The following is a 24,326-nucleotide window of genomic DNA, read 5'->3' on the forward strand; positions in this document are numbered from 1 at the left end:
GGCCCAATGGCTAGAGGGGGCTCTGGTAATAGCTTGTTGTTATGTAAAAAAGTGAGTAACGTTACTGTAACGTTACCGGTCGTGACACTTCCACTTCAAATCGAAGTGGGTGTTTCTGAAGATGTACAAACAGGAGCTAATTGTGTGGCACCCCAATCATACACGTGACATTTCGTTGAATACCACACACACACACACACACACACAGACACACAGACGCTGCTCGTCTCCTCCTCGATAAAAGGCACCGTGTCAAGTGAGGTTGGCTGACTACTGAGCTTATAGGATTAATGCTAACCGGTTAGCCTCGGAGCTAAACGTCTCCGTACAGGGACGCGAGAGGAGGACATGTCCGACAGCCCTCACCTGTTACGTCTTCAACATCCGACACGAACTGGGCTTCCCTCCGCTCACGAACATACTTCTGTGCCCACTGAGCCCGATGCGGCGATGGGAGACAGTTACATGTCTTACGTGTCAACTTCGGAGGTGCTTGACTGGTTGGCAGCTGTAAATCGATGTACGGCTGATGGCCGCCATTTCCTGCGCAGAGGGGTGCCACTTCCGCGCAGGGCTCGAAGAAACAAGCTTCTCGACAACGGTTCCGAGGAGCGTTTTATTCCAGTTTATAGAGATAAATACTAAAGATACATGAACCATGAGTTACAATGTTGTGTTCACAGAGTTTAAACACATGCAGGTCGTCACTTAAAGCCAACATGCGCAGGGATGTTTTTAGAACAAATAACTGCAACAATTACGCATATGACGTATATATATATATATATACACGTCAAAAAATACGTAAAAAAAAATGGCATGGACCATCGACCTTAGCAGCAATAATGAAGAGATGTTCATTAATATGTATTTGTATTTTTATATATATATATATATATATATATATATATATATATATATATATATATAAAGATTCGATCTAATCCATTTATGTGGCCCATAAACCAAGCCAATGAGTCAACATACACAACACGTCTGCTGTTAAAAAAATACCAATTGATTACTGAGTTTTGTAAACACAGTTGTGTTAGACCCTTAACTCCTGGTTTGATCTCGTATTCTTAATCAAGAGACTAAAAAGGGAAGCTCAAGTTCCTCTACCCTGTCTGCCCTGAAAGTGTCTTCTAAAATTGGGCTGAGGAGAAACCTAAACTACTTTTCTTTTTTTCTTTTCTCTTTTCTCTCTCCCCCTCAGCAGCATTACATAAACCTCAGAAAATCCTGTTGAAAATAAACCATCTGATTCCGCTCCAGCGGTTGCAGCGGGTGGTTTCGGTGGGCAGAGCGCGTTTGGTTCTCATTAGATCGTCTCGACTCTGACCCAATGCCCCATCTCCAGTAATATGAAACCGGAGCTTTGGCAGCTAGGCGCACTACGCGGAAGAGAGCCGAACAGATGCAGTCTGCACCGCTTTCACTGCCCGGTCCGCGGGTCTGACTGCGCTGCCGTACACAGCACCAGAAGCTGCGCGCTACGCCGGACGGTGCCACATGGCCAAGGAGTAATGTTCGCGGGCACAGGTGATACACCTGCGTAGTCTTTTCTGAGGGATTATTTGTGTTTTTGTTTCTTCTTCCCCCCCACACACACCCATCCACACACCCTCCGGAGGTGTGACATCGCAAGCCATGGTGTGCTGTCAGACTCCCAGAAGTTTACGAAGAGGCGAATGGGGCTCCGCTCCTCTGCTGGCGGCGGCAATGCTCAGCCTTCTGGTCGCGGGGATGCAACAAACCAGCGCGTTCCCCTCCTGGAGGTTAGAGGTATGCTGTGACTGCAACTGTGAAGTCCAATATATTGCGTATGTAGTTTGTCATTTTCAAATGATATAAGTACAAGTTGGTTACTTAGTCATAAAAAAACCCCCACAAAACTTAATTTAAATGTCCGTGATTTTCCCTAAGAAGATTCATATGAATAATGGTGTTGCTTGACCTACTTTTAAATAATTAAAAACACTTTTAAATTCGGCATGTAGAGGATTGTTGTTATTAGACGAGACTTTCAAACAGAAGGCAGAAGTAGCTGAAAGTATTCAACACCTACTCACTGCATACAGTAAAGTCGTGAACCAATTATATAATGAAATACTAATGTGATACTCGGATACCCCGAATCCACCGAAAGTAGGTAAAGATTGTGTAGAGTTAAATTAAAATCTAACCTATATATATTTAATGAAGTTTGATCAGGATGAGGTCAGATCTAGAAAGATTTTGTTCTAAGTAGCAGCGTAATTCACAATATTTTCTTTCAACTGGTGTTATATATGCATAGGTTCTGCACAAGACCTGTCAATGTAATTTCAATCATTTCACCAGTAATCCTAAAACGTATAATGGACGTCGTCACGTTGAATCACTCGGTTACAGCGTGGCAACGCATTTCAGATCCAATAAATGTTCGGTTATAAAGGCAGAGAAGTTGGATGAAAACTAAAAATAATTAGATTAGGCAATGGAATGGATCCCTGTTGAGTAAAATCCTCAGTCAATTGGATAAGTGTGCTCCTCCAGACTGCCTCCCACCCACTGGAAAACAGAGCCTGAGGGATTTCTTTATGTCCTTTTCTTTGCCACACACTCTCATTATGTGTCAATCAGGAAGACTGCTGCTGCATAACTGCCTATATATCTTCGACCAGAATGAATTACAGCAGAAGTAAAATAAATATTAGTCTAAATGGATCGCTGAGTGAATAAAGTGAGGTCAAAATGCAGTCAAAGAGCATTTCAATGTGTTTTGTTTTATGTCTGAAACCAATATACTGACCAATTATATGCAATATAATGACCAATTTGCATAATTCAAAATCTAGAGATGTATCAGAAGATGCATGAAACTATGCAACATATCTCTATATTACTATATAAATAACACTGTGTTCTATCAATGCTGACAATCTAGTTTTTATACCAATCTGTGACAGTCAGAATGTTTTAATTTGTTGAATTACGCCTTTGTTTCTCTGAAAACTAAGGATGGAAATCATAATCCCTGTTTTAATAATAAAACATAATCCCCCCCCCCCACACACACACACACACACACACACACACACACACACACACACACACACACACACACACACACACACACACACACACACACACACACACACACACACACACACACACACACACACACACCCCGGGCTCCTCTGGGATCCGTCCTCAGATCTGATGCCCTCAGAGTCTGCGCTCACCACTGGCTTTAAGGTTTAGTCTAGAGCGTTTGTTTTCGGACCCTTATGGTTTATGGTTCATCTCTATTTGTGCCAAAGTCTGACAGGAGATTTGCAGGGAAAATAACAAGACGCGACAGCGAAAGAACTGCACTGGAACCGCTACACTAAACACTTCATAAATCACGGGGACACAGGCCTCCGGTGTGTTAGGTAAAGGTCAGGAAGAGCAACTGTTGTATAAAAAAAGCCAGTGCACTGAAATGCAATGCAGAAACATTATATTTAACATCAGAATAAGAGGCCATCAAGTTCAACAGCGGTGCGGGACAATCTGCCAGACGGCCTGTCCCGGTTTCACTATTTTGGTCAGGAAATGAAGGAAGTACTGCTTCCATTTGTCTTGCCTGGGCGAAGCAGGAACAGGAACCAGAGCGTAGGGAGTAGAATACAAAGTGAAGGGAGTGCCTTGGATGTTTCTGCTCTCCATCTTCGGTGCTTTCCCCGCCAAGTAAGACAACATGAATCTGAATCAAAGACAGATTTTCCTCACTACTTCTATATTTGTAATATGCTTTGGTTTTGAAGAAGTCAAATTATGAAAGATTGACCAACATTTGTATAATTTTCTAGAGCAGATATTTGTTTTTCTTGCTCATTTATTGCCACTGCAATGATCTTCATCCTAGTGTATTAGCATGGTATGGTCGTATACACCATAGAGGCCTTGGTATGCTTTAAATGAACAAGATCTTATTAGATGTCGTCTGACCATGTTCGCAGGTAAACGCCCACTTCAGGTGGCGAAAAGCCAGCTCGACGTTGAGGCGCGATGAATGGGGACATTTGACAACCGCACATCATTTCTGTCAGTGTTGCACGCGGTCGGTCGGCCGTTCGTTCCTTGGCATCATCAGATTCTCTTGAGACCACAAAAACTGTTTTAGTATCAAAATGACCAAAAATGTTTGGCTCGCGCTCTCTGGCCGCTCACATAGAAGACCTCTGGTTCTTAAAGCCCCTGAATCATTCAGTCCCAGTACCCAGTCCCTAATGGTAGTAGTTGTGTGAGAGAAGCTTGAAACAGACTACTCTCTCTTTTACACACACACACACACCTGGCCAGACTCTGTTTAAAAGGGAGTGTTTTGTTTGATTGTCTCTCTTTGAAAGCACTTCAGATTCCAAAAAGTATAGTTTCCAAAGCCGTCAGACAATCGAAACAACACGTTAATTTGAAGCATATTGAGGCCTTCACACTTCTCATTGCAACCTGTTCGTGGATGGCATGCTCTCTTTAACCCCTCACACCGTACTCCTGATTTACAGTGGTGACGCTTGTCAGTCTGCAAGCACATAGTTACGGTTAAAATATGTCGTGGCCCATTGCAAAATAAATCAAAAGTTTGCGGTATATGAGCAGTGGTATGTCGCTTCCACATTTTTCAGTTTTGATGCATGGTTCCTATAATCCCTCTTAAATGTATCCGTTAGGACAGGAAGCCTTCCTGCTCTCAGGCACAGAATGGGCTCTTTGGGTCAGAGTGTTAAAGTGTTGGAAAGTGGATTTATTACTTAAACCCGTCTCCATAAAAAGTGATAGATTTTTATCAACTGATGGGATCACTATTATGGAATATCGCAGCCAAGGAAAACCACAGCCTCAGTAACAGAATGTTAATGAAAGCAATAAAACGCAAAGCACACACAGGCGGCCTTTCAAAGCTATAAAAATTCCACCTGTGATGATTTAGAATCGACATTGCCCATCTCCAGAGGGACATCAGACACAACTTATCTGTGAAAAGACTCATTCTTTATGTTTGGAACGCACTTTTACTGCTGACCACTTTCTGTTTCCATGAGACTCTACTCACAAACATTCAGTCGCAAGGCACTGAAATAGCAGCAACTGCAGCGCGGCTGCAACTGTCAAGATTGAGAATGGAGTTCACGTCGGAGCGAGGTGATTAAAGAAAGGTTTTTCTTTGTCCAAGGAAGAAGCTTACACCACTGTGCTGCTCATCGGGATCCGCAAAGAGGCCCGGTCACAAGTGCTTCAACTCTCCAGGAACAAGCGCTACACCCTCACCCGGCGGCAGCTCAAGTGGGACAAGTTCAAGCTGACATACAAGTATTCCTTTGCGATTCTTCCTCTAGTCAGCAGAACAGCAAAATCCAGTCATAGAACACACATTTTTCTTTACTGTAGAATAATGTGTGTAGAGAGCAGTAATAACTACATAACACTGTTGTTTCTGAGCAGGTTGCTCTCCTTCCCCACAAACTTGATCAATGCCAGCGACACGCGCCAAGGCATCGCCAAGGCTTTTGGCATGTGGAGCGACGTCTCTCCGTTCAGCTTCAGAGAGGTGCCCGCTGACCAAGAAGCAGACATGAAGATCGGTGGGTACTCTGCATGTGGCTGCATCGATCCCCGACAGATGTTCCTCGGCTCCGAGCTCCAGCCTTCCCTCTGCTCTGTCGTTACTGTTTTTCTCTCTCTCTCTCTCTCTCTCTCTCTGTGCTGTCAACGCAGAGATGAATTTCACCTCCAAATCTATTAAATCACACCGCCGCTATATTACTGACTTACTGAGCTTATATTCGACGTGATTCACAAATTGTAAGCGATAAAGAAAAGGAAGAGGAAACTCTTAACCACTTCCATACATGTAAGCCTATGGCGAAGCGGCCCACATTATGCTTTATCTGTCCCTTTGGGTGCAAACTCCAGGGTCCTGCATACATTCTCAGTGACAGCGAGAGGAATGGTTGTCATCCTGCGAGGTGAAGGCTGAAGAAAAAGCTCAGCCTTTTGTAATTCATCATCCCCCTGCTGAAATAATGGCGTGAGGGTTTCCCTCCTCGGCTCTGAGGTATGTCTCTCTCTCTCGCTCTCCCCTTCTGTCTTGGCAGGCTTCTACCCCGCCAACCACACTGACTGTCTGGAGTCCCACTTGCACCATTGTTTCGACGGCATCACAGGAGAATTGGCTCACGCATTCTTCCCGCCAACTGGTGAGATCCACTTCGACGACGACGAATACTGGATTCTGGGAAACATGCGCTTTAGCTGGAAGAAAGGCATGTGCCTTAAGCTTGTTTGTCGAAAACTGCTGCTATTTAACCCCTTGTGCGGATTGGATGCCGGTCAGCTCGTTGGGGTGCAGGGCAACTGAAAGAGAAAATAATCAAAACGGTATCTGTGTGTTGCAGGGGTTTGGCTGACGGATCTCGTCCATGTGGCAACTCACGAAATTGGCCACTCCCTGGGACTTATGCATTCCTTGCACCCGGAAGCTATAATGCACAAGAATTCGACTCTGACAGGACGCAAGCTGATCACACAGGATGATGTGTGGGGCTTGTACCGCCTCTACGGTATGTTCACGATCCTTCTTACTTTTCCACCAGCACACAGTTTTCCTTGGGCTTTGACAATTGGGGATACATCCAGGACACAGGATGTTGAGAAGTAATAAATCGAAAGCAAATGGACTCCATGGGTCTTGAAGACATTTTGCGATTCCTCCAAAAAATGTGAACTGCTGAAGCCTCTTCAAGGAATGGAAAATGTCCTCAAAACCTAAAGAAGCAAGTCCCGTTCTCATGCTGGGATCAGACGACATAATAGGCCTGATGGCCCGACGAAGAGGGTCATAGGGGAAGACAACTGCCGCAGCATCTGAGACGCCTCACAGCAGTTTGACAGCTTCTACAACGGGTTCCACGATGTTGGCCCGAAACATGCCGAAGCGAAAGAGGAATGGTGCCGTTGGTGCCGTCAGGTGGAACAGCACCACCTTCCCAACCACCTGAGCGCCATGAAAGTCATGAAAAGACGGCAAGCTACGATTGTCTCTTAACCAAGTCTTTAAGTGATGTCTTCATCCGACACATCTCCAAAGGTTAAGAATATTGTGTGGTCTGATCCCAGTATGAGAAGGATTACGTCTCTGAAAGGACCAGCTGTAGACAACCTCTCAAAATCCGATCCAAATGTTGGCCACAGCTCCCAGAACGTGGACCACAGTTTGTCTTCGACGACTGACACTAATGAATGTTGTATAAACTGCTCATGAGTCACCATTAGCCTGTATTAAGATGAGTCACTTTCATTGGAACCAAAACTAGATCAGGGATCCGAATACTTTTGCTGCTGACTTGTCTGATCCTCCTCGCTCCGTCTGCCCCTCTCCCCCAGGATGTTTGGACCGGTTATTTATCTGTCCGTCCTGGGCTCGGAAAGGCTATTGCGACAGCAAGCGTAAGCTGATGCAGAAGCACTGCCCCGCCAGCTGTGATTTCTGTTACGGTAAGAAAGAAAAAGAAACATCTGAGTTTTCTCTCAATTGAGCAGCTCAAGGAGCTGCTGTGAACCGTTGGCCAATGGAGCAACGGGAGCCAACAGGTCCAGCCGTGCAGAGCGGCGATGGGGGTTTTAGAATAATCTGATTTGAAGGGAGATCACGTTCGCCACTGGACGAGTTTGTCTTTAGTTCTGGAGAAGACGAGCGTCCCCAGGGAGGAAATGTGTGTGTTTTAGCCCAGAACACTGACAGAGCAGAGCAGGTGCCTGTTGATTGCCGTCATTGACGTCACATCTGCAGTCGGGCGGCCTGAGCCCCTCCAGGTTCACCGCTGGGTGCGCCAGCGCTCAGGTCTCCCGTTGCACATAAGGAAATGGCTCTGCTTAACCATCGCAGCCCATAGATTGTTGTGGCGTTTGAGAGTTTTGTCAGCAACGAGGGTCAGTGTGGAGAGAGGCAAGAGGATACGATTCCTGGCTCGCAGTAATCTGTTCCTCATTGTTGATTGGGAGACGTTGTACGGCTGTGGAAAATTCCTGAGCGACTCCAAACCGCTGGAATTTCAGACTGTGGCTTGAGGGTTAGAGACACACAAGGTCAATTTGGATTTTTGCAGCATTAACAAGAGCGACTGTTTTTTAGGCAGACTCTTTGAGTTGATCACAAGGAGGCCTGTTGTGTTTGTGTTCGTCAGAAACCAGATGGGAGAGATTATACTGATAAGACAACCGCGGCGCCGGCAGCTCAGGGGTTGTGAAAAACCCCATTAAGTGACGCGATGAGGTCTGGATCAAAAATGTTCACAAGTAATCAGAGTTTCGGGCGAGAGAAAAGCTGGAACGTCTCCAGACTATTAAACACACAGGTGTAGGATCTTCTCTTTTCTTTTGTTATGGGTCTACATTGCTCTCAGATGATTGTTGTAGTAGGATAAAACAAATTAAACATCCCAAAGGGTCTGATCTTTGTTTGTCTCAGATTGGAGCGTCAGTTTAAGTGTTTCCCTTCCAATATCTCTTCAGAATTTCCTTTCCCCACTGTGGCTCCCACCCAGACGCCCCCGAGGACCAAACAAAAGCTGGTCGTCGAGGGCAAGAAGCTCACTTTTCGTTGTGGGAAGAAAATCGCATCGAAGAAAGGCAAAGTATAGTGAGTATCTCTCTCGCTCTCTCTCTACACAGTAGATGTTACTCAAATTGAAAAAAAAAGTGTCTACAAAATACAACGTTTGGTCCTAGTCTAAATAGAGTACAATCTAGTTAATAGTTCAGAGTATTTTTTACTCCATTTAGCATTCATATTTAACTCTACATGATGATATTTTACTAGAATTAGATTCAATTCTATATAGAATTGGATTCAACTCTTCAGCTCTCTTCCGTCCCATAAACCGTCAGCTCCTCCAGCGCAGCGAGAGGTTTCATGGCGGCGGAAACGGAACTTAAGGAACCGTAGTGTGCGTGGTCACGCTGTTTTACTCCAATATATTCTACTTTGAATATTTGCTCCTACTCTACTGGCTACGGCTAGTAATTATGCTCCAAAATGATGAAATATTACACCTAAATAATAGTAACCTCAGAAAAACTACTCCCCCGTTTTTCCTGTGTAATCTGTCACCCCGTGTCACTGAGCAGCATCTAACGCGTGACCCCCGTTTCAGCTGGTACAAGGACGGGGAGCTGCTGGAGTACTCTCACCCCAACTACCTCTCCTTGAAAGACGACCACATCACCATCGTGGCCAACGCCATCAACGAAGGCACCTACACCTGCATTGTGAAGAAAAAAGACAAAGTCCTCACAAACTACTCGTGGAGGGTGCGCGTGCGCTTCTGAGGGGCCTTCGCATGCTGAACAGGATGCATCCGCACACACACACACACACACACACACAGAGTCACATTGGAGCACATGTTTTCACATCTATCTGTCATTGTGTAAATGTGTGCAAATAATAAATGATCCGTGACGAGTACAATTCTAGTGGAAATATCACTCGGCTGTGAAAAGGTGTTTGTGACGGACGCTGCGGTTTCCTTTTTATGTGGTGATGAAAGATTTTGGACTGTAACGTCCACTCTGGGTTCAGAGCCTGGATTTGTTCTTCAGAGCTCTTGCCGCTGAAGCAGTAATGGCCCGAGGCCACCCGAGGGGCTCTCCAGGTTCTCCCCAGCAAAATTAATTAGATTATGCGGTGAAGTGTCATCCAAAGAAAACATCCATGTTCCCTAAAAGTATCTTTGTTTAGGGGTCTGAACAATTTACAGGAGCCATTGCTTTGACTCATGCCTTTTGGCTAATTCACACACCGACCAAACTAAAACGACTTAAGCCGGAGGAAGCGATGTGGTCGACATCCTTCGGAAGCATTTGGGCCTGAAGCCGCATATGAAGCCAGCGGCCTGCCTCCAGAGAGCGAGCCGTCAGCTCCACGAGCAGCTTATTCAACACACATCCGGTGTGACACCCTGCATTAGGGCTCCGGTGGGGGATAGGTAGTAGGTCTCGATGGGAATAAAATAATAATAATAATAATTCAAACTTATATAGCGCTTTACTAGATACTCAGACGCTTTACACTGGGTACAAGAGACAGAGCGCACTATGCTGTTTGTTTGTCTTCGGCTCAAAATCAAAATAATTTATTGGTTTGGTTCTGAAGTCGCAGAGCCATATAAAACAACAGCAGAGCAAAGTCTGGGCCTCTTTTCCCCCTGAAAGAACAAAGTACTGAGACGAAGTGTGCAGTGCAAAGAATGACATCACTTTTGGACAGCGACTACCAAGTTGGGTTCAAGGCTGCATTTTTTAAATTTCTTTTTTTTAAAGGCTCGACTTCCCTTTTTTTTCCTCCTCTGGCACTGTGCGGTTGTGTTTGCATAAGTTGGACAGTTTATAAATATAGGGAAAACGGCAGACAAAACAAAGTTTGAAACTTTATTTCTTACAAAAACATCATCTCTTCCCCCGCCATCAAGTGACATTGACAGTCCTAAGTAAACTTCTCGCATAATGCTGGATGGAAAACACAGCCAATGCTGCATCATTATACAGTAGCTCAGGCAGCCAGGAAATACCAACCATTTAGAAAATCTGCTCCTCTCTCATGACATATAAAAAGGGAAAATAAAACAAAAGTCAAACATGAGAGCTAAACTTCTAACAGATGTATGGTCGAGTCTCCTCTTTAAAAGCTAGAATGGTCACATTTAAAAAAAACGTTAGAGAAGCCGAAAGTTCGACAAAGAAGCGACAATTCTGAAGATTCAACACGTTGGAGCCACCAAGTCTTGCTGTGAGACAGTCCTGACTATCCTGGTAACAGTTGCAAATGTTCAGATGTTCATCTGGTTCATAGCTGTATACCAGTGACACCGTCCCGATTCCAAAAAGGAACGACAAGTCCCAGATCTCTTTGCTCTCGCTCTCTCAGTTAGACCGCCAGGCGTCCTGCAGCTTTGGGCTCAGAACTTGAGGCTGAATCCTGGACCGACTGCAGACACTCCCTGGTTGCTGGTCGTCAGGTGGAAGCCCGTGTCTTTTAGGTCATCGTCGCCGGCCTGAAGAGGTTATGGAAACGAAGTTAATTCGTGGGTTAGGACCGCAGTCGCTCTTCTGATATCCTGCAGTTTCATTTTTTACATATTTATTGTAGAAACGAACACCACAACACTGATTCCCTTTGAAAATCAGTCTTCCTTACAAGTATGCATGAACATGTTTATTATTCATATTTATTTTCCCCCTGGTTTCAGTGGAGTTTAAATGTGCCAGTTGGCTGCGCAAGCTTTTCCAGAAGAATAAAGCAGAGATAAACAAACCCAACCTTTTGGGCATGATAAAAGGCAAATATTCAACTCGTATTGAAATACATAAGCATTGGCCTCAAGCTTCTGGGTGGGTAGGACCACTGCTGAAGAAATTACGGACTGAAGGGCGCTCATCATGGAAAACACAAGGAGGAAATACCCGGACACAAAGCAGAAGCCTGTAGGTCTGTAATCTATTTACCATAGACGCCGTTCGGAAAGCCTGGTAGCTGTATGTAATGGAGAAAGTGGAGCTTAATGTCCTTACCAGTTGACTATAGCCCAGTCCTCCCTCGGGCGGACGAGGACTGGTGCCTCTCTTCACCCTCTGCTGCTCACTCTTGGCTGGCCAGGTGGGGAACATGGACGGGTCGATGGGCAACGGCGTCTCGCGGAAGTACTCGTGCTTGAGCCCCTCGTCCGATAAAATCCTCTTGCTGGGGCAGTAGGTGAGGAATCTGGGAAACAGACGGTGCTCGCGTTCATATGGAGATGCCAATGCACTTCACACACACACACGTTTCAACACAGAAGCACGGGTAACAGGAGGCTTACATTGTTGCGTGGACTTTTATTCTTTTTCACAGAAACGTCTGTGTGTAGTGCGATGATAAAAAAAAGAAAACTCCCCACATTTTTTTTATATCAGCTGCATTAACTTAACTAAATCTAGACAGGCAATCTGGACACAAGATGCAGGCCAGACCCGAAGGGCCACTGGGTTTGTGCGAGGAGTCCTAATTGGTTTTGACAGGATCAACACGGCACAACGGGGAGCTGCTCAATGGTGATAATTGGCTTTTCAAAAAGTGCCAGATCGGAATCTTCCATGTGCGAGTGGGAGAAATGATTTAACACCAGCGTGAAAAGGTTTCGCTGAACAAATTGTCTTTTTATTTTATTGCGGAAGGAATCTCTGGGAGGGGGTTTCTGGCTGGGATTAGACTGATACACGGGACAATACTGGACTGGACGATCCTACGTCTGTTGACGGACTGACTCCAACAGTGTTGAGGAATGCAGGCTCTTCCTGTACCTGTGAACGTACACCTCCTTACGGAGCCATACGGACCTGTTAATACCTGGGACATACACCAGCAGTATTCCGGGTCTTGAGGTCCGGGATAATATCTGGCTCACAACATTTTGACATGTCCTACAGTTTGAAGTAGTAAATAAAGCAAATTCCGGATACCAAAAGGCCATCATTCCTCAAACACTTTCCTACACAGGGGGGTGTGATATTTCAAACAGCTCTGAAGTCTACCTGCCTGAACTACAAACCTGCCTTCACTTCCTTTCAAAACAGCCTATCTCTACGTCTTGATCCCCCCACCCCCGAGGTAGGAAACTGTCCCTGGGTAAACGCATCGTGAGTCTTCTGACAGCTGGAAGGTTGCAGCTGCGCTGGACAGGCGCCAAACTTCCAGTGATCCACGAGGCCTCCGTGGTGGACATGCTTTTGCCCTCCTCTGCAGCTGTACGGTTTTCATTTACAGGTGGAGGCTAAAGGCTCTCTGGGTGGGTAAAGGTCCTACAGGAGACCCGAGAAGCTGCTAAACATTGCTGATGTACGGATTGTGCAACAAAAAAAAAGACGTATGAACCTCATTACTCTGTGTGAAAATTATTTTCCGTATTAAATGGGTTTTCAAGAACATTTTCCATTTTCCTGTGGAGCATCACCATAGTGAGGGAACTGCTGCTTTGGCAAGCTGACGAATTACCAGTCCGCTACCGTTGTCATGTTTTAGGTCCGCTCGCCAGAAACGTGCCGACTGACTAGGAAGAGCTGGAAAGAGCAACGGTACTCAGAAAGGGCAACAATGGGTTCGTCCAAGCAAGGCAACTTCCACTGGGGGAGTCGCTTGGATTGTTCTAATTTACTGGAACAAATACGCTATTGTGTACTCATCAGGCCGCAGGAGCGTGGTCGCACACACACATACAGAAGAAGAGTTGGAATAGTTCAGACTGACTGGTGCAGCGCGTGTGAGGTGCAATGCGGTGTGCGTGGAATTAAAACAGCCCTCAAGAATCCTACTTGTTCATGAGGTCAAAGCCTTGATCCGAGAGCAGCGCCCCGAAGCGTTTCCGCAGGTGGTTGTAGGGATACTCTGTGAAAGTCATCTTCTTCACAGCGGGCAGCTCGTTGTAGCCGGGCCAGATCTTCTCACTGGGTGACCCCAAGTCCTACAGACAGCAAATTGTTAGTGCAAGGAGAGATGGATATGAGATATTTCCACCTTGGCAAAATCATTCATGGACCACAGACGATATGGCAATAAACCAGTCCTAAGTACATTTCAGTACTTCAATTCATAACTGGTAAAGACTGTAGGATGACTTGGGAGGCCTGAATGACATCAGTTCCCTCAGCTGTCATGCTTTAAGCAGATCATAAGCAGGGCCGACCCGTTATAGCGTCTCCTCCCCTCAGCTGTGTCCTCAGCGTCTAAACTTGTGTGTCTGCGCCGGAGAACCAGAGAGAACGCTCAGTTAAAAAAAAAAAGGGTTCTGCTCTCAGTTCCTTTGTTGCTCTTCCCTGAATTTCTGTGCTGCGGAGGTTAATTTCACTTCTGCGTTCCCGTTTGTATCGTTTCCAGATTGCTTTCAAAAAAGGTGTCGGAGCCGTGCGTTACTGCTGATGCACACACACCTCCACTGTTCCAGCTTCACAATAAAGTGTTCCACTTGGGAACAGGCAGGTTACTTTTATGGTCGTAAAGCAGTACTGCTCTTCAAGAGAGAAAACAGGTCTAACCAACCAGACATGGACACATTTTGCTCCATTTGCTCAGTTTATATCGTTGCAGGGAGAGCAGAAAATGGCTGCAGAGCATCTGACAGCCTGGTTTGCGACACCTCCGATGTGTCACTAAGGTAAACGGCTTTACCTTGCTGTGCTGTGCAGTGGAAAAAACGATCACACTGTGCCAAAGGGGCTTGACTGCTTGCGGCCGTTCTATGAAAAAAATTCTATATAGAGCCCTTTCTCAGTCACATAATAACTTCCTGAGCTGGGTTAAAGTCTACCAACAGCTCCACCCTGTGGTGCACTACAGACCTCCATGCTGACCTCCTCTGACAGACAGCACACTTAAAAGATTTACAGCCTCTCAACCAAAAGGCTTTGTCCTCTGTGGCGAGGATTTACTTCAATTTATAAAGGAAAATTAGGGCATTTACCTTAAAAACCTTGTTAATTTGGTCGATTTCAGATTTTCCAGGGAAAAGAGGTTTCTGGGTGAGGAGCTCGCCAAATATGCAGCCCACTGACCACATGTCCACAGCTGTGGAGTACTCCTGTGGAGAGACGAACAAACACAGTGGCAGTCCGCAGAAACACAAAGTAGACAGTCTGCCTGGCGAGTTTCAACGTTTTCAAAGTGGATGTGCTGCTGGACCGCTATCGTCTCTAAATTATACACTGGAAAACTCAAATAGCGTTTCAGTGGTATTTGGTATCTTAAAAACTATTCTTCTCTTGGATTGAATACATCTTTGGGTAAACCAACTCAAAATGGTGTAACCAAAGTACATCGCCTTAATATTTGTGCGTGCATGGGTATTTTATGTGGTTCCTGTGAAGTGTGGGCACGGGGTGAAGTGGAATTCTCACCTTGGCTCCGAGCAGCAGCTCTGGTGATCGGTACCACAGGGTCACCACTACAGGGGTGTAGGGCTTCAGGGGGGAGCCGTACTCCCGGGCCAAACCAAAGTCACCAATCTACAGTGTGGGACGGTAAGCTCACGTCAACACCAGTCAAAGTAATTTGGGGTAAAAGACCAATCGATCAGCATCAATAGGATTCCTCCACTAGAGTTCATTTCATGATCCCCTGACGTCTCAGAGGAAATCAAATACGGCAACGTTTCTATTCAACCTGACAAATGTCTGTAAAAACCTTGTTTATTTACACGTGGAGACTCATGTCTGCCGTTCATTTCGCCAAATAATTCATGCTCTAATCGGCTTTTAGTATTCGTGTGCAATTTGTGCAGCTGTGTTGTATTGCTGCTAGTTTGGGATTAAAAGATCCCGATGGATTAAAAGAACCCCCTTCAAGAGTCTCTATACAAAAAGAAACATGAAAGAAATATCATTTTCCTTTCTGTAAGGGCTAGGCTTTTTTTCTTGCGACAACTAAATAAAAAAGAAAATCTGACACAGTTACACCACATTGTTCACACCGTCTGCTATATTCTAAATTTCCTGTAATGAACTGTATTTATGGGTGGCATGCAATGGTCTGTGTCCAATATCCAGTTACATTGCTGTAATACATTAATCTGTGATGTTTATTGCATTCCAACCCAACCGACTAATCTACTTCCAATTAATGATTTTCTACATGTCCAAGAAGTGGGAATGTGTGGCTATCTGCATATTGATTATATCGAGCAGAACAACTAGTCCCTGACAATCATCAATGACTGGACTCCCTGAGCTACCTTCGCGGACCCCAGAGAGCCCTTGTTGTTTGTTTGCGTACTGTACCTTGAGGATACCCTTGTGGCTCAGCAGCAGGTTGGACGTCTTTAGATCACGATGGAGAATCCAGTTGTCGTGGAGATGTCGGACACCTCGCAGCAGCTGAATCATCAGAGTCTTTACTTCACCTGAAAGAGAGGCCCACGCGTTAACAGAGCTGTTGGGAGGCGTAGGGTTTAAAGCCGAAGCTGTGCAAAAAGGAAAACAAACAAAAGGCAGTAGACCACTTTTATCCCATTCAACAGAAGCGGACCAGAGGCCCTTTACCTGGCAGGAAGGGCTGCTTCATGGTTTCCATCAGACTCTTCAGGTCATGTTCCACGTAGTTCATCACAATGTAGATCTTGTCCATGTTACTTCCAACAACTATTTCCTAATATAGAGTAAAAGCAAGCGGTTTGATTTTGCGACAACACTCGACAATAAAAGATGTTAACACCCAAATGAGTCATTTTCAAGTTCTCTCACCCTCACTGTGACGATGTTTGGGTGCTGAGCTTTCAGGATTGTGTTGATTTCTCTCAAAGAGGTGATGGGGAAGCCCTCCTTCTCCTTCTCCATCTTCAACCTCTTCAAGGCCACAATTTCATCTGCAAACAGGAGAGCGCGTTCATTGTTTCGCCGATAAACACGCAAAGAGCAGATGGACCCTCCGGGTTTGGTTTTCATACCCGTCTTTTTGTCCTTGGCTCTGTACACCACACCGTAGGTTCCCTCTTCTATTCGGTTCAGGCACTGGAATTCCTCAACACTGCGACAACCCTGGTAAATGACACACAATGTGGTTGAAGACCTCGACATGCTGATGACTCGCATCACATTTGTAGCTGAGCCGGATGAACAATAGCGTTACGTCGGTACCGACCTGCAGAGCGGGCAGATACTTGGGCAGCTCCTTCTTCAGCTCCACGGGTGAAATTGGGGGGGAATCTGGGATGTAGTTCTCTTCGGGGGTGGGGGAGCGAGAATGAGTTTGAGATTGAGGAGTGGGGTCGCCCTCTCCTGCGTCATCCTCGTCTTCCTCCTCCTCCTCCTCCTCGTCCTCCTCCTCATCCTCTTCCTCCTCCCCCCCCTCCATGTCCTCGCCGCTCTCCTCGGAGTCGTGATCGAAGCGGGACTCCGGCACTGTGAGGCGAAGCGGGAAATCAGCTCAGTGTTGGTAAGTGCAATTTGAGTTGCGAGAATTTGGGCATGTAGAGGTCAAAACCCCAGCAACACTTTTAGCATGAAAAATAAAAACGTTATAGGATCTATACTTGCACCACAGATTGCGCCTTTCAGAACCTTGCAGAGATAAATCCTGTGAAAGGCATTTTATTAACCTCCGAGAGAATAATTATAAATGAACTCCCAGATATTTAGCAGACAAAGCCAAGCTTTTACTGCCCCAACTGCTATGTAGGCACTCTCTCCACTGGCCACACAGCTCTTCCTTCTAAAGTGGTTTCCCAGACATAAACTGTTTACACGAAAATGTTTTAACAACACTCAAAGCCAATATCTACAATTCAGCCGAGCTTCACGCCATTTGAAGCATGAGAGTAGCTTCGCAAATGTGCCCATGGATGATGACTTTAAAAGTTCAGGAAACAATCTCAGAATTGGAAACACAGGTGGCATGTTGACCTACCTGCAGGTATGTGATTTCCATTTTCTCTCTCGTCCTCAAATTCCTCCACTGACTGCTCGTCCTCACTCACGTCCTCTGAAATGGTGGAAGCCACAGAGTTAAACCCGTGATGCGGAGTAACTGGACCTGACTCAGCGGCAGAAGCCGCAGCAGGGGAGCAGTTTTCGACAGTTTTACCTGCGCTCTGCTCCGACCTTCCCGAGCCCGAAACGGACTCCCCTTCCTCTTCTTCACCCTCGGTCTGGCTGCTGGACTCCTCGTCGTTGTCGTCGTCTTCTTCGGAGCCTGATCCTGATGCTAGAAGAGGTGAATGAGATGCAGTTTTGAGTCTAATTATCATGAGAGGTGACCATGTACTAAAGAAGGCAGGCCTTCCCACAGGGTTTATCCCTTGATATGTGTTAATTATGTATCATGGTCATGTCTGTAGGTTTTATAACCCTTTACCGATGGAGGATCCTCCTGAGCTGGTCTTCCTTTCGCTGTCACTAATGTCCTGGAGGTCTGCGAGCAGGTCTTTGCCCTCTGGCTTCTCCTCCTTCGACGCTGCAGACAAAACGCAGTGTGAGTTACGCTGAAACTAGGGGTTTGATAACTGTGAAAAATTAAATATTGATAATACACAAATAGACCTGTGACATGATTACTCCACATTCCTACACTCGTATTTGTTTTATTCCTTTGCCAAAATAAACAAAAGACAAAACGCGCAATAAACAAAAGTAAAGATTAATTTAACTGACAGTCTTTTTTCTTATTTTCTCCAGATATTGTGGCAATATTGTTATGGTGAATAATTTGGGCCACTATAATCGTGTAGAAATAATCTGGCAAAGACAGCCTGAGCTGAAACAATCATGATCTTGGGGAAATTGAGACAGTGCGCAGTTGATCATAAATATAATACATTACATAATAAACTCAAATAGACATTTCTTTTTAGAAACTGTGAAAATCGAATAAATAAATGTATAAACTCACGTGCACTTTTCCGTGGTTCGCTGAGGTCAGATCTGTCCCGGGGAATGCGGGTGGGACTTCGGCTGTGGTGGCTTTGTTTTGGCTTGTCGCCATACTCATCCGGTAGCATCCGATGGTGGGACGGCACTGTGGACAGGACAGTCTCTTATTAGTCAATGCCGCAGGTGTAGCACCACAGTCCACAACAATCTTCATGACTGGCAATGGGACTGGGCTGTTTGGGATTTTGAGCTTTGAGAAATTGTTGGAACATTCTTGGCAATATTATTTGCTTTCTTTTTGCAGAGTGGCATGAGCAGATAAATATCAAATCGTATGTCTGTATGGCAACTACGAAGCTGAAATTGGGACATGTTTAGCCTAGCTTAGCTTAAAGACTGCAGGCAGAGGGAAAGCGCTAGCCTGGCTTCATCAAAGATGGGGAAAAAAATGTCCAGCAGGTGTTTATGTTCCTTCACCGACCTTCTCGTCGACCATCTCGCTCTTTGCGCCGCTCCTCGGCCCTCCTCTCCCGCTCCTTCAGCTCACGTTGCTCTTTCTGCTGTTCGCGGAGCTTTCGGTCTCGTTCGCGCTGGCGCTCCAGCTGTTCCAGCCGGTCCCTGTGGTCCAAAAAAAACCCAGGAGAATCCAATCGGGGTCTGTCCAGACAACCAAAAGCCCAATCTCGTCAATGCTTGTTTATTTGGAGTCTGGGTTGTGAAAGTGTGTTCTACTCAAACATACAGTTAGTTAGTGGCTGCAGCAGTGCTTTGTCATATCACAGTTGAACTCAATGACTGATATATTGCAGTAACATAACTCAAATGTGTCTGTTGAGTTCCACTTGAGGCTGCATTATTTACATACTTTACACTTGATAATAAATTGCTTATAAAAGAAAACACATCTACAATCTTACAACCTGCACTTGAGAGAAAAGTCAAAATAATATGTTGATTTATAAACAATTACTGTTGTGTCAATTCAGATACTTTGTACAGTACATCACATTTACACGGACAACTAGAGCACCGAAACTATAGATTTGAAGGAAAAAGAAAATAAATGTATTTCATGTTGCTCAAAGGCTTTAATATGCTGGCAACTTGAATACATACTCCAACAAAACAGACTTTTAAAAACATGTATAGTGAATAAACTCAAGTGGAAATCCAGAGAATAAATACTTCTGTGCATTATTTAATGTAAGATATAATGCCGGTGCTCACCTTTCTCTCCGTGAATGCGCTCTGGCCTGTTCTCTCCGTTTCTGCCTCTCCCAGTCACGCCGGGCTTTGTCTTCCTCCCACTGGCGCTTCCGGCGCTCGTTCTCTCGCTCTTTTTCTTTGTCTTTGGGTCGCACTTGTTTCCCTACTGTAGAAGTAAAAAGACATAAGTGGAAGCAAACATTTTGTATTCAGCTACAAAATGTTATGTTATTAAGCCGCACTTCCACACCTCCTTCTGCGGAGTTACTGCGATGACGTCTTTTATCTTTTCTCTTCTCTTCCTTTCTGTGGTGAGACTTGTCTTTTCTTGCTATTTGCTGTGGAGGCTTGATGGCTAATGATTCATCTTCCTCGCCCCTGTGTGAATGTAAAGAAAACACTCTGAGACTCTAAAAGCGTCAGTGACATCGTGTTGCATCACATTTTAAAACCATAACATACATACTTCGGCGTTTTTTGTTTTGTTGACATGTTTTTCTTGTGTTGCAAATGGGCTACAACTGCATTTCTTTGTACACCCCTGTGTTGCATAATGACAATAAATGATCCTTGAATCCTTAATTATTACATGTCTACTACTTCCGCCGTAAAAATACACTCGTTTGTTTCTTACGGTTTTAAATACCTGTCCTCTGTCGAGTCCTCCCGTGTGTACGGGGAATTACGAATTGTTATTTCCATCTTTTGATCCCGTAGTTCTCCTTCCTCCGGAGTATCTCGTTTGGCTTCCCGATCATCCGACTGGGGAACAAGGGCCTGTGTGAACTGTGCAAGACATAGTAGGCATTGTATAAATTGTATTTCTTGTGACTGCTTCCCTCCCAAACTGCCCAAAATGCCCTCAGATAAGGAAAACAATTACCAGCCTATTTGGAATGTAGCCAACACTACTCAATGTCTTTAAAAATATATATTAATACATCAAATATATGTATCATTCCCACTAGAACTGTTTCAATGTGCTTGAATCAGTATTTAGAGAATGAATTATTAAACTCTTTTACAATAAAGTTGAGAAACCAATCACACATATTTATACATCTTAGAATTAAAGAATTACCAAGAATAAAATGTAAATGTAGTCTGAATAAGTATGTATATGTATATATATATATATATATATATATACACATACATATATATATATATATATATATATATATATATATATATATATATTAAAAAAAAAGACTACATGTATTACACAATCGCCCTTTCCAATCATTTACAATGTAGGGGTCACATGGGATTTCCATAAAATTTGGGATACTTTACATTTTTCTGGCGCTTGGGATCTGTTCTCTCTTCTAATTCTCTTCTGCGTTTTTTCTCCTGTAGGATTTCGTCAAGAGTTTTTACTTTCCAGGTTCCCTTTTCGTCCCCCATCAGCGTCCACTCTCCACCGCCTGCTCCACACAAACACACACACAAAAGACACATACATTTATTATATGTAATTTCAATTCAGCTTCATTTGAAGTGAACTGGACTAATACAGTTATAATAGAGCCATGACAGGGAAGCGTCCGTCACTTGTCGGTCATGTTTTTTTAATCTATAATCATTGAACACAAGTGTTATAACTAGAATCATGCAGCTTGTCAATACAATACATTATCACAGATTTAAGATAACATTCAAGATGGCATCGATTTAAATCAGCAGTTGTAAGATAACCTTAGAGTGACATTAAGACCTTCAACTAAAAGAGGATATTTGTTCAGATCCGAATCAGAACCATTTATTTGCCAGGAATGTTTACACAAACGAGGATTTTTTTCTTGGCGGAAGGTGCATAACATTAGACGAGACAATCAACAATGAACGACAACAACAAGCCTCATCGCGTTATTTGTGTGAAGCTAAAGTTCACTAGCTAGCTAGACGTTGCAGCGCACCAGCTAGCTCGCGAGCAGGGAGCCGACGTCAACAGGTCAGTGGAGACGTAGCTAACGTTAGCCCGCTGGTTCAACGTTGTGGTTTAACAAAGCAGTGGATGATTTGTAAGGCGCCAATGTGGCCGCACATTCAGCGAAAATGAAGATGAGGGGATTACGTATTACTTTAAACTGCTGAGGGAGTCCAGCGGTTGGTGCTAACACATTAGCTAGTAAACGTTAGCTCGGAACAACTAGCATGGTCGACTGTTGCTAAACAACTTCTGTAGCTAATTACGTGATTTTAACGGGAATAGTTAGTACAGCGGGCAGAGCAATAAACTGAAGAACCTGTGGCCGTGTCCGGAGCTGTACTTAAAGCCATATGTACAGAAAAGGGTGACATTAACCAGCGAGCAGGTGAAATGGTTAAACAAACCTGATGTATGCGCAGCGGTATTATGGCACACCGGAAGTCTGAGGCGAGAGTAACGGCTGTAAAAGGTCCGACGGGAAACAACGACACAATTTTACCATTATAACATAGCATAACAATAATGTTTTAGTAGATCAAAAATGATTTTATACAGTTCATGAAAAAAACACATCAATCCTTGTAGTAAGATACTGTGTACTTTCCACTTTGTTTTAAAGAATAGTTTGCTGTGGGTTAGAAAGAATCTCTTCATCACACTTCTGGGTTTTATTGAGGAATAGTTCAATTACTCTTTGTTAAATTACATTGTTCCTTGTCAACTTCAAAGACTGTATATCAAAGGTGCTCGGAAGTTCCTTTAAAGACTCAAAGTGTTCAAGGGAAAATTGTAAATCGTCTCCGAACACCTGTTTCATAGTTAAATCATTTTTGTGGAAATACAAAAATATTGCTCACTCAAAAACCCAGAAATTTCCTTATGCCTGTGAATTTCACAAATGGTAGCACTACACGTTCATACAGGGAAGATAGTATCATGAAAATCTGCAACACAAAGGTATTTTTGCTTTGCAGTTTATGGCACAGGATGTGGTGAAACCGGAGACCAACAAACCACACGCAGCATTAATGGCCCTTTATCACTGAGAAAGAGTCATATAAGAAAAGCTGGAGTACAACCAATGGATTTATGACAGGCTGACCTCAGTGAACACACCAACTACAACCAAGGTCTCATTCCAAGCAGGAGGCTCCTTCAGTCTCACTCGTGGCTATAAAAGTGAGCAGCAGAGCTTTCTTGGCAGATTAAGCGTGTCAGACTCATACAGGTGAGCACGAAATACGTGTATTTGAATGTGGGGATGTAATGTGATTTCTTATATTATATTCATTGACACCTACTTTTGAATATCATATTACATAAAACATATATTTTATTTAATTAAAGTAAATGATGCAATGCAACCAGATTTGTTATGGCATTTTGACAACAGTTGACAGCAATTGACAGCAGTAAGTTACCTTTGATTCTAATCCTTACTACACATAATGATGACATATTGTTTGACACCATTTTGGTCCATATAGTCCTGAGGCCTTACAACAATGGACAGTTTGTGTGTCTAGGCTGAGCGGCGTAGCGGTGGATGAACAGTGATTCCAGGCAGCAGATAAACCTCTGAGGAGAGGAAGGACTTCCCTCATGGACTCCGACAATGCCGGCAGCGTGCAATATGATCGCTGGAACGAGGACAACATCAACATGAACGTGGAGGCATCACAGTCTACTGCGATGAGGTCAACATAAAGTTTTCATATTGTGGAGGATTTTCTGATGCTACTGAAGAACAAACCTATAGAGACTATGAAGATGTGGAAAAAGATAAAACTATATACTGAGACATGAATGGACTCAACTGACAGAGTTCACAAAATATAAAATGAGCTTTTAAAACTGACACCATTTGTATGCAAAATAAGAAAGTAAGCTTTGTAAAAACCTGTATAATCAAAGTGAAGTGACAATGTGGTGAAACCAGGTAATGAAATATATTATAATAAATAAATAAAAAATAAATATATGAACACAGTTGATCTCTCTCTCTCTCTCTCTCTCTCTCTCTCAGGATCTACAACAGAGTGTGTAACGGCAGCTTGGGAGTCGCAGTGAAGGCAGCAGGAGCTTTGGCTGCACTGGTGTCCGTTTACGTCATAGGATATGTGACAGGATACTACGTCCACCGTGTTTAACCCTGACTGCTATCACCATGCTCTGACTTTAGGATCACTAGTGGGATTATTCTTTTATCTTATTGGAGGGTTTTCCCTGCTGCAAGGGTCAAGGGTGCAGCTGGTTGAGCATTAAAAATATTTTTAATTATGATGATCTTCAAGGATCTTCAAGGAAGATTCAAGGAATCTTCAAGCAAGGAGCCAACATAGAACTTCAAAGTATGTTGTGTCTTTATCAACGTAATGCATGATTGTAATCCTTCCGCTAAAACTGTTTGTATAACCGCATTACAAACAGAAATCCTGACTTCATTAACATGAAATCTTGAGCTCAACACTTAATGTGGAAACAGGTTTTTAAACAAAAAGACCTAAACAATCAATTTTGAATTGTTTAAATTGATTTGCTCCGCAATGAAATATCCTTCCTGCATTTCAAATAAACACCATACCATTCAGTTCACAGTCTGTCTGTGTGTTATTTGCATTTCCTTTGCGAACCTAAAGCTTTAAAATTCAGGTCATGTCTAATATTTTGTTGTTTGGCTCGTGGCCTTCATCGGGGTCTTCCTACTACACATTACAGACAACCTTGAATATGATTTACAAAATAAGACTTTTGAACTAACAGAGTTTGG

General features: G+C 44.0%; 3 protein-coding genes across 6 annotated transcripts; 2 read left to right on the forward strand and 1 right to left on the reverse strand.

The window, feature by feature from the left end:
• Positions 1-1,650: 1,650 nt before the first annotated feature.
• On the forward strand, positions 1,651-9,488 carry mmp23ba (matrix metallopeptidase 23ba; the record flags this gene model as incomplete). The annotated part of the gene is made up of 8 exons (XM_079226591.1): positions 1,651-1,785; positions 5,204-5,340; positions 5,473-5,612; positions 6,126-6,293; positions 6,426-6,590; positions 7,414-7,524; positions 8,542-8,668; positions 9,183-9,488. 8 exons carry the CDS (start codon positions 1,651-1,653, stop codon positions 9,355-9,357), a joined length of 1,158 nt encoding a protein of 385 aa, XP_079082717.1. The 3' UTR covers positions 9,358-9,488.
• A 992-nt stretch (positions 9,489-10,480) lies between these two features.
• cdk11b (cyclin dependent kinase 11B) lies at positions 10,481-21,981 on the reverse strand. Of its 4 annotated transcripts, none has more exons than XM_079226571.1 (20): positions 21,961-21,981; positions 20,920-21,050; positions 20,270-20,385; positions 19,874-20,001; positions 19,645-19,789; positions 18,899-19,035; positions 18,437-18,562; positions 17,903-18,001; positions 17,633-17,752; positions 17,456-17,530; positions 16,691-16,950; positions 16,497-16,587; positions 16,294-16,415; positions 16,093-16,198; positions 15,832-15,953; positions 14,953-15,060; positions 14,520-14,636; positions 13,375-13,523; positions 11,599-11,788; positions 10,481-11,081 (listed from the first exon to the last, which is right to left on the reverse strand). In XM_079226571.1, the coding sequence occupies exons 2-20, from the start codon at positions 21,028-21,030 to the stop codon at positions 10,986-10,988; spliced, it is 2,418 nt and encodes an 805-aa protein (XP_079082697.1). In that variant the 5' UTR covers positions 21,031-21,050; positions 21,961-21,981; the 3' UTR covers positions 10,481-10,985. The 4 variants fall into 4 exon arrangements, with proteins under 4 accessions (XP_079082697.1, XP_079082695.1, XP_079082696.1 ...); XM_079226569.1 differs by having other exon boundaries at positions 18,899-19,074; XM_079226570.1 differs by having other exon boundaries at positions 20,270-20,409.
• A 1,177-nt stretch (positions 21,982-23,158) lies between these two features.
• On the forward strand, positions 23,159-23,706 carry smim1 (small integral membrane protein 1; the record flags this gene model as incomplete). Its single annotated transcript, XM_079225874.1, has 2 exons — positions 23,159-23,253; positions 23,583-23,706. 2 exons carry the CDS (start codon positions 23,159-23,161, stop codon positions 23,704-23,706), a joined length of 219 nt encoding a protein of 72 aa, XP_079082000.1.
• Between the last annotated feature and the right edge of the window lie 620 nt (positions 23,707-24,326).

This window comes from Taurulus bubalis (assembly GCF_910589615.1).
Source record: "Taurulus bubalis genome assembly, chromosome: 11".
Classification (NCBI taxonomy): Eukaryota; Metazoa; Chordata; class Actinopteri; order Perciformes; family Cottidae; genus Taurulus; species Taurulus bubalis.

Bases quoted from the DNA above. Each gene is read 5' to 3' on its own strand.
- cdk11b (XM_079226568.1), bottom strand. From the start codon at position 21,030: ATGGGGGACGAAAAGGGAACCTGGAAAGTAAAAACTCTTGACGAAATC. The intron at 16,951-17,455 runs GTAGGTCAACAT...TTCGCCTCACAG, and splicing joins TGGAAATCACATACCTGCAG to TGCCGGAGTCCCGCTTCGAT. The intron at 15,061-15,831 runs GTACAGTACGCA...CCCACACTGTAG, and splicing joins GCCACAAGGGTATCCTCAAG to ATTGGTGACTTTGGTTTGGC.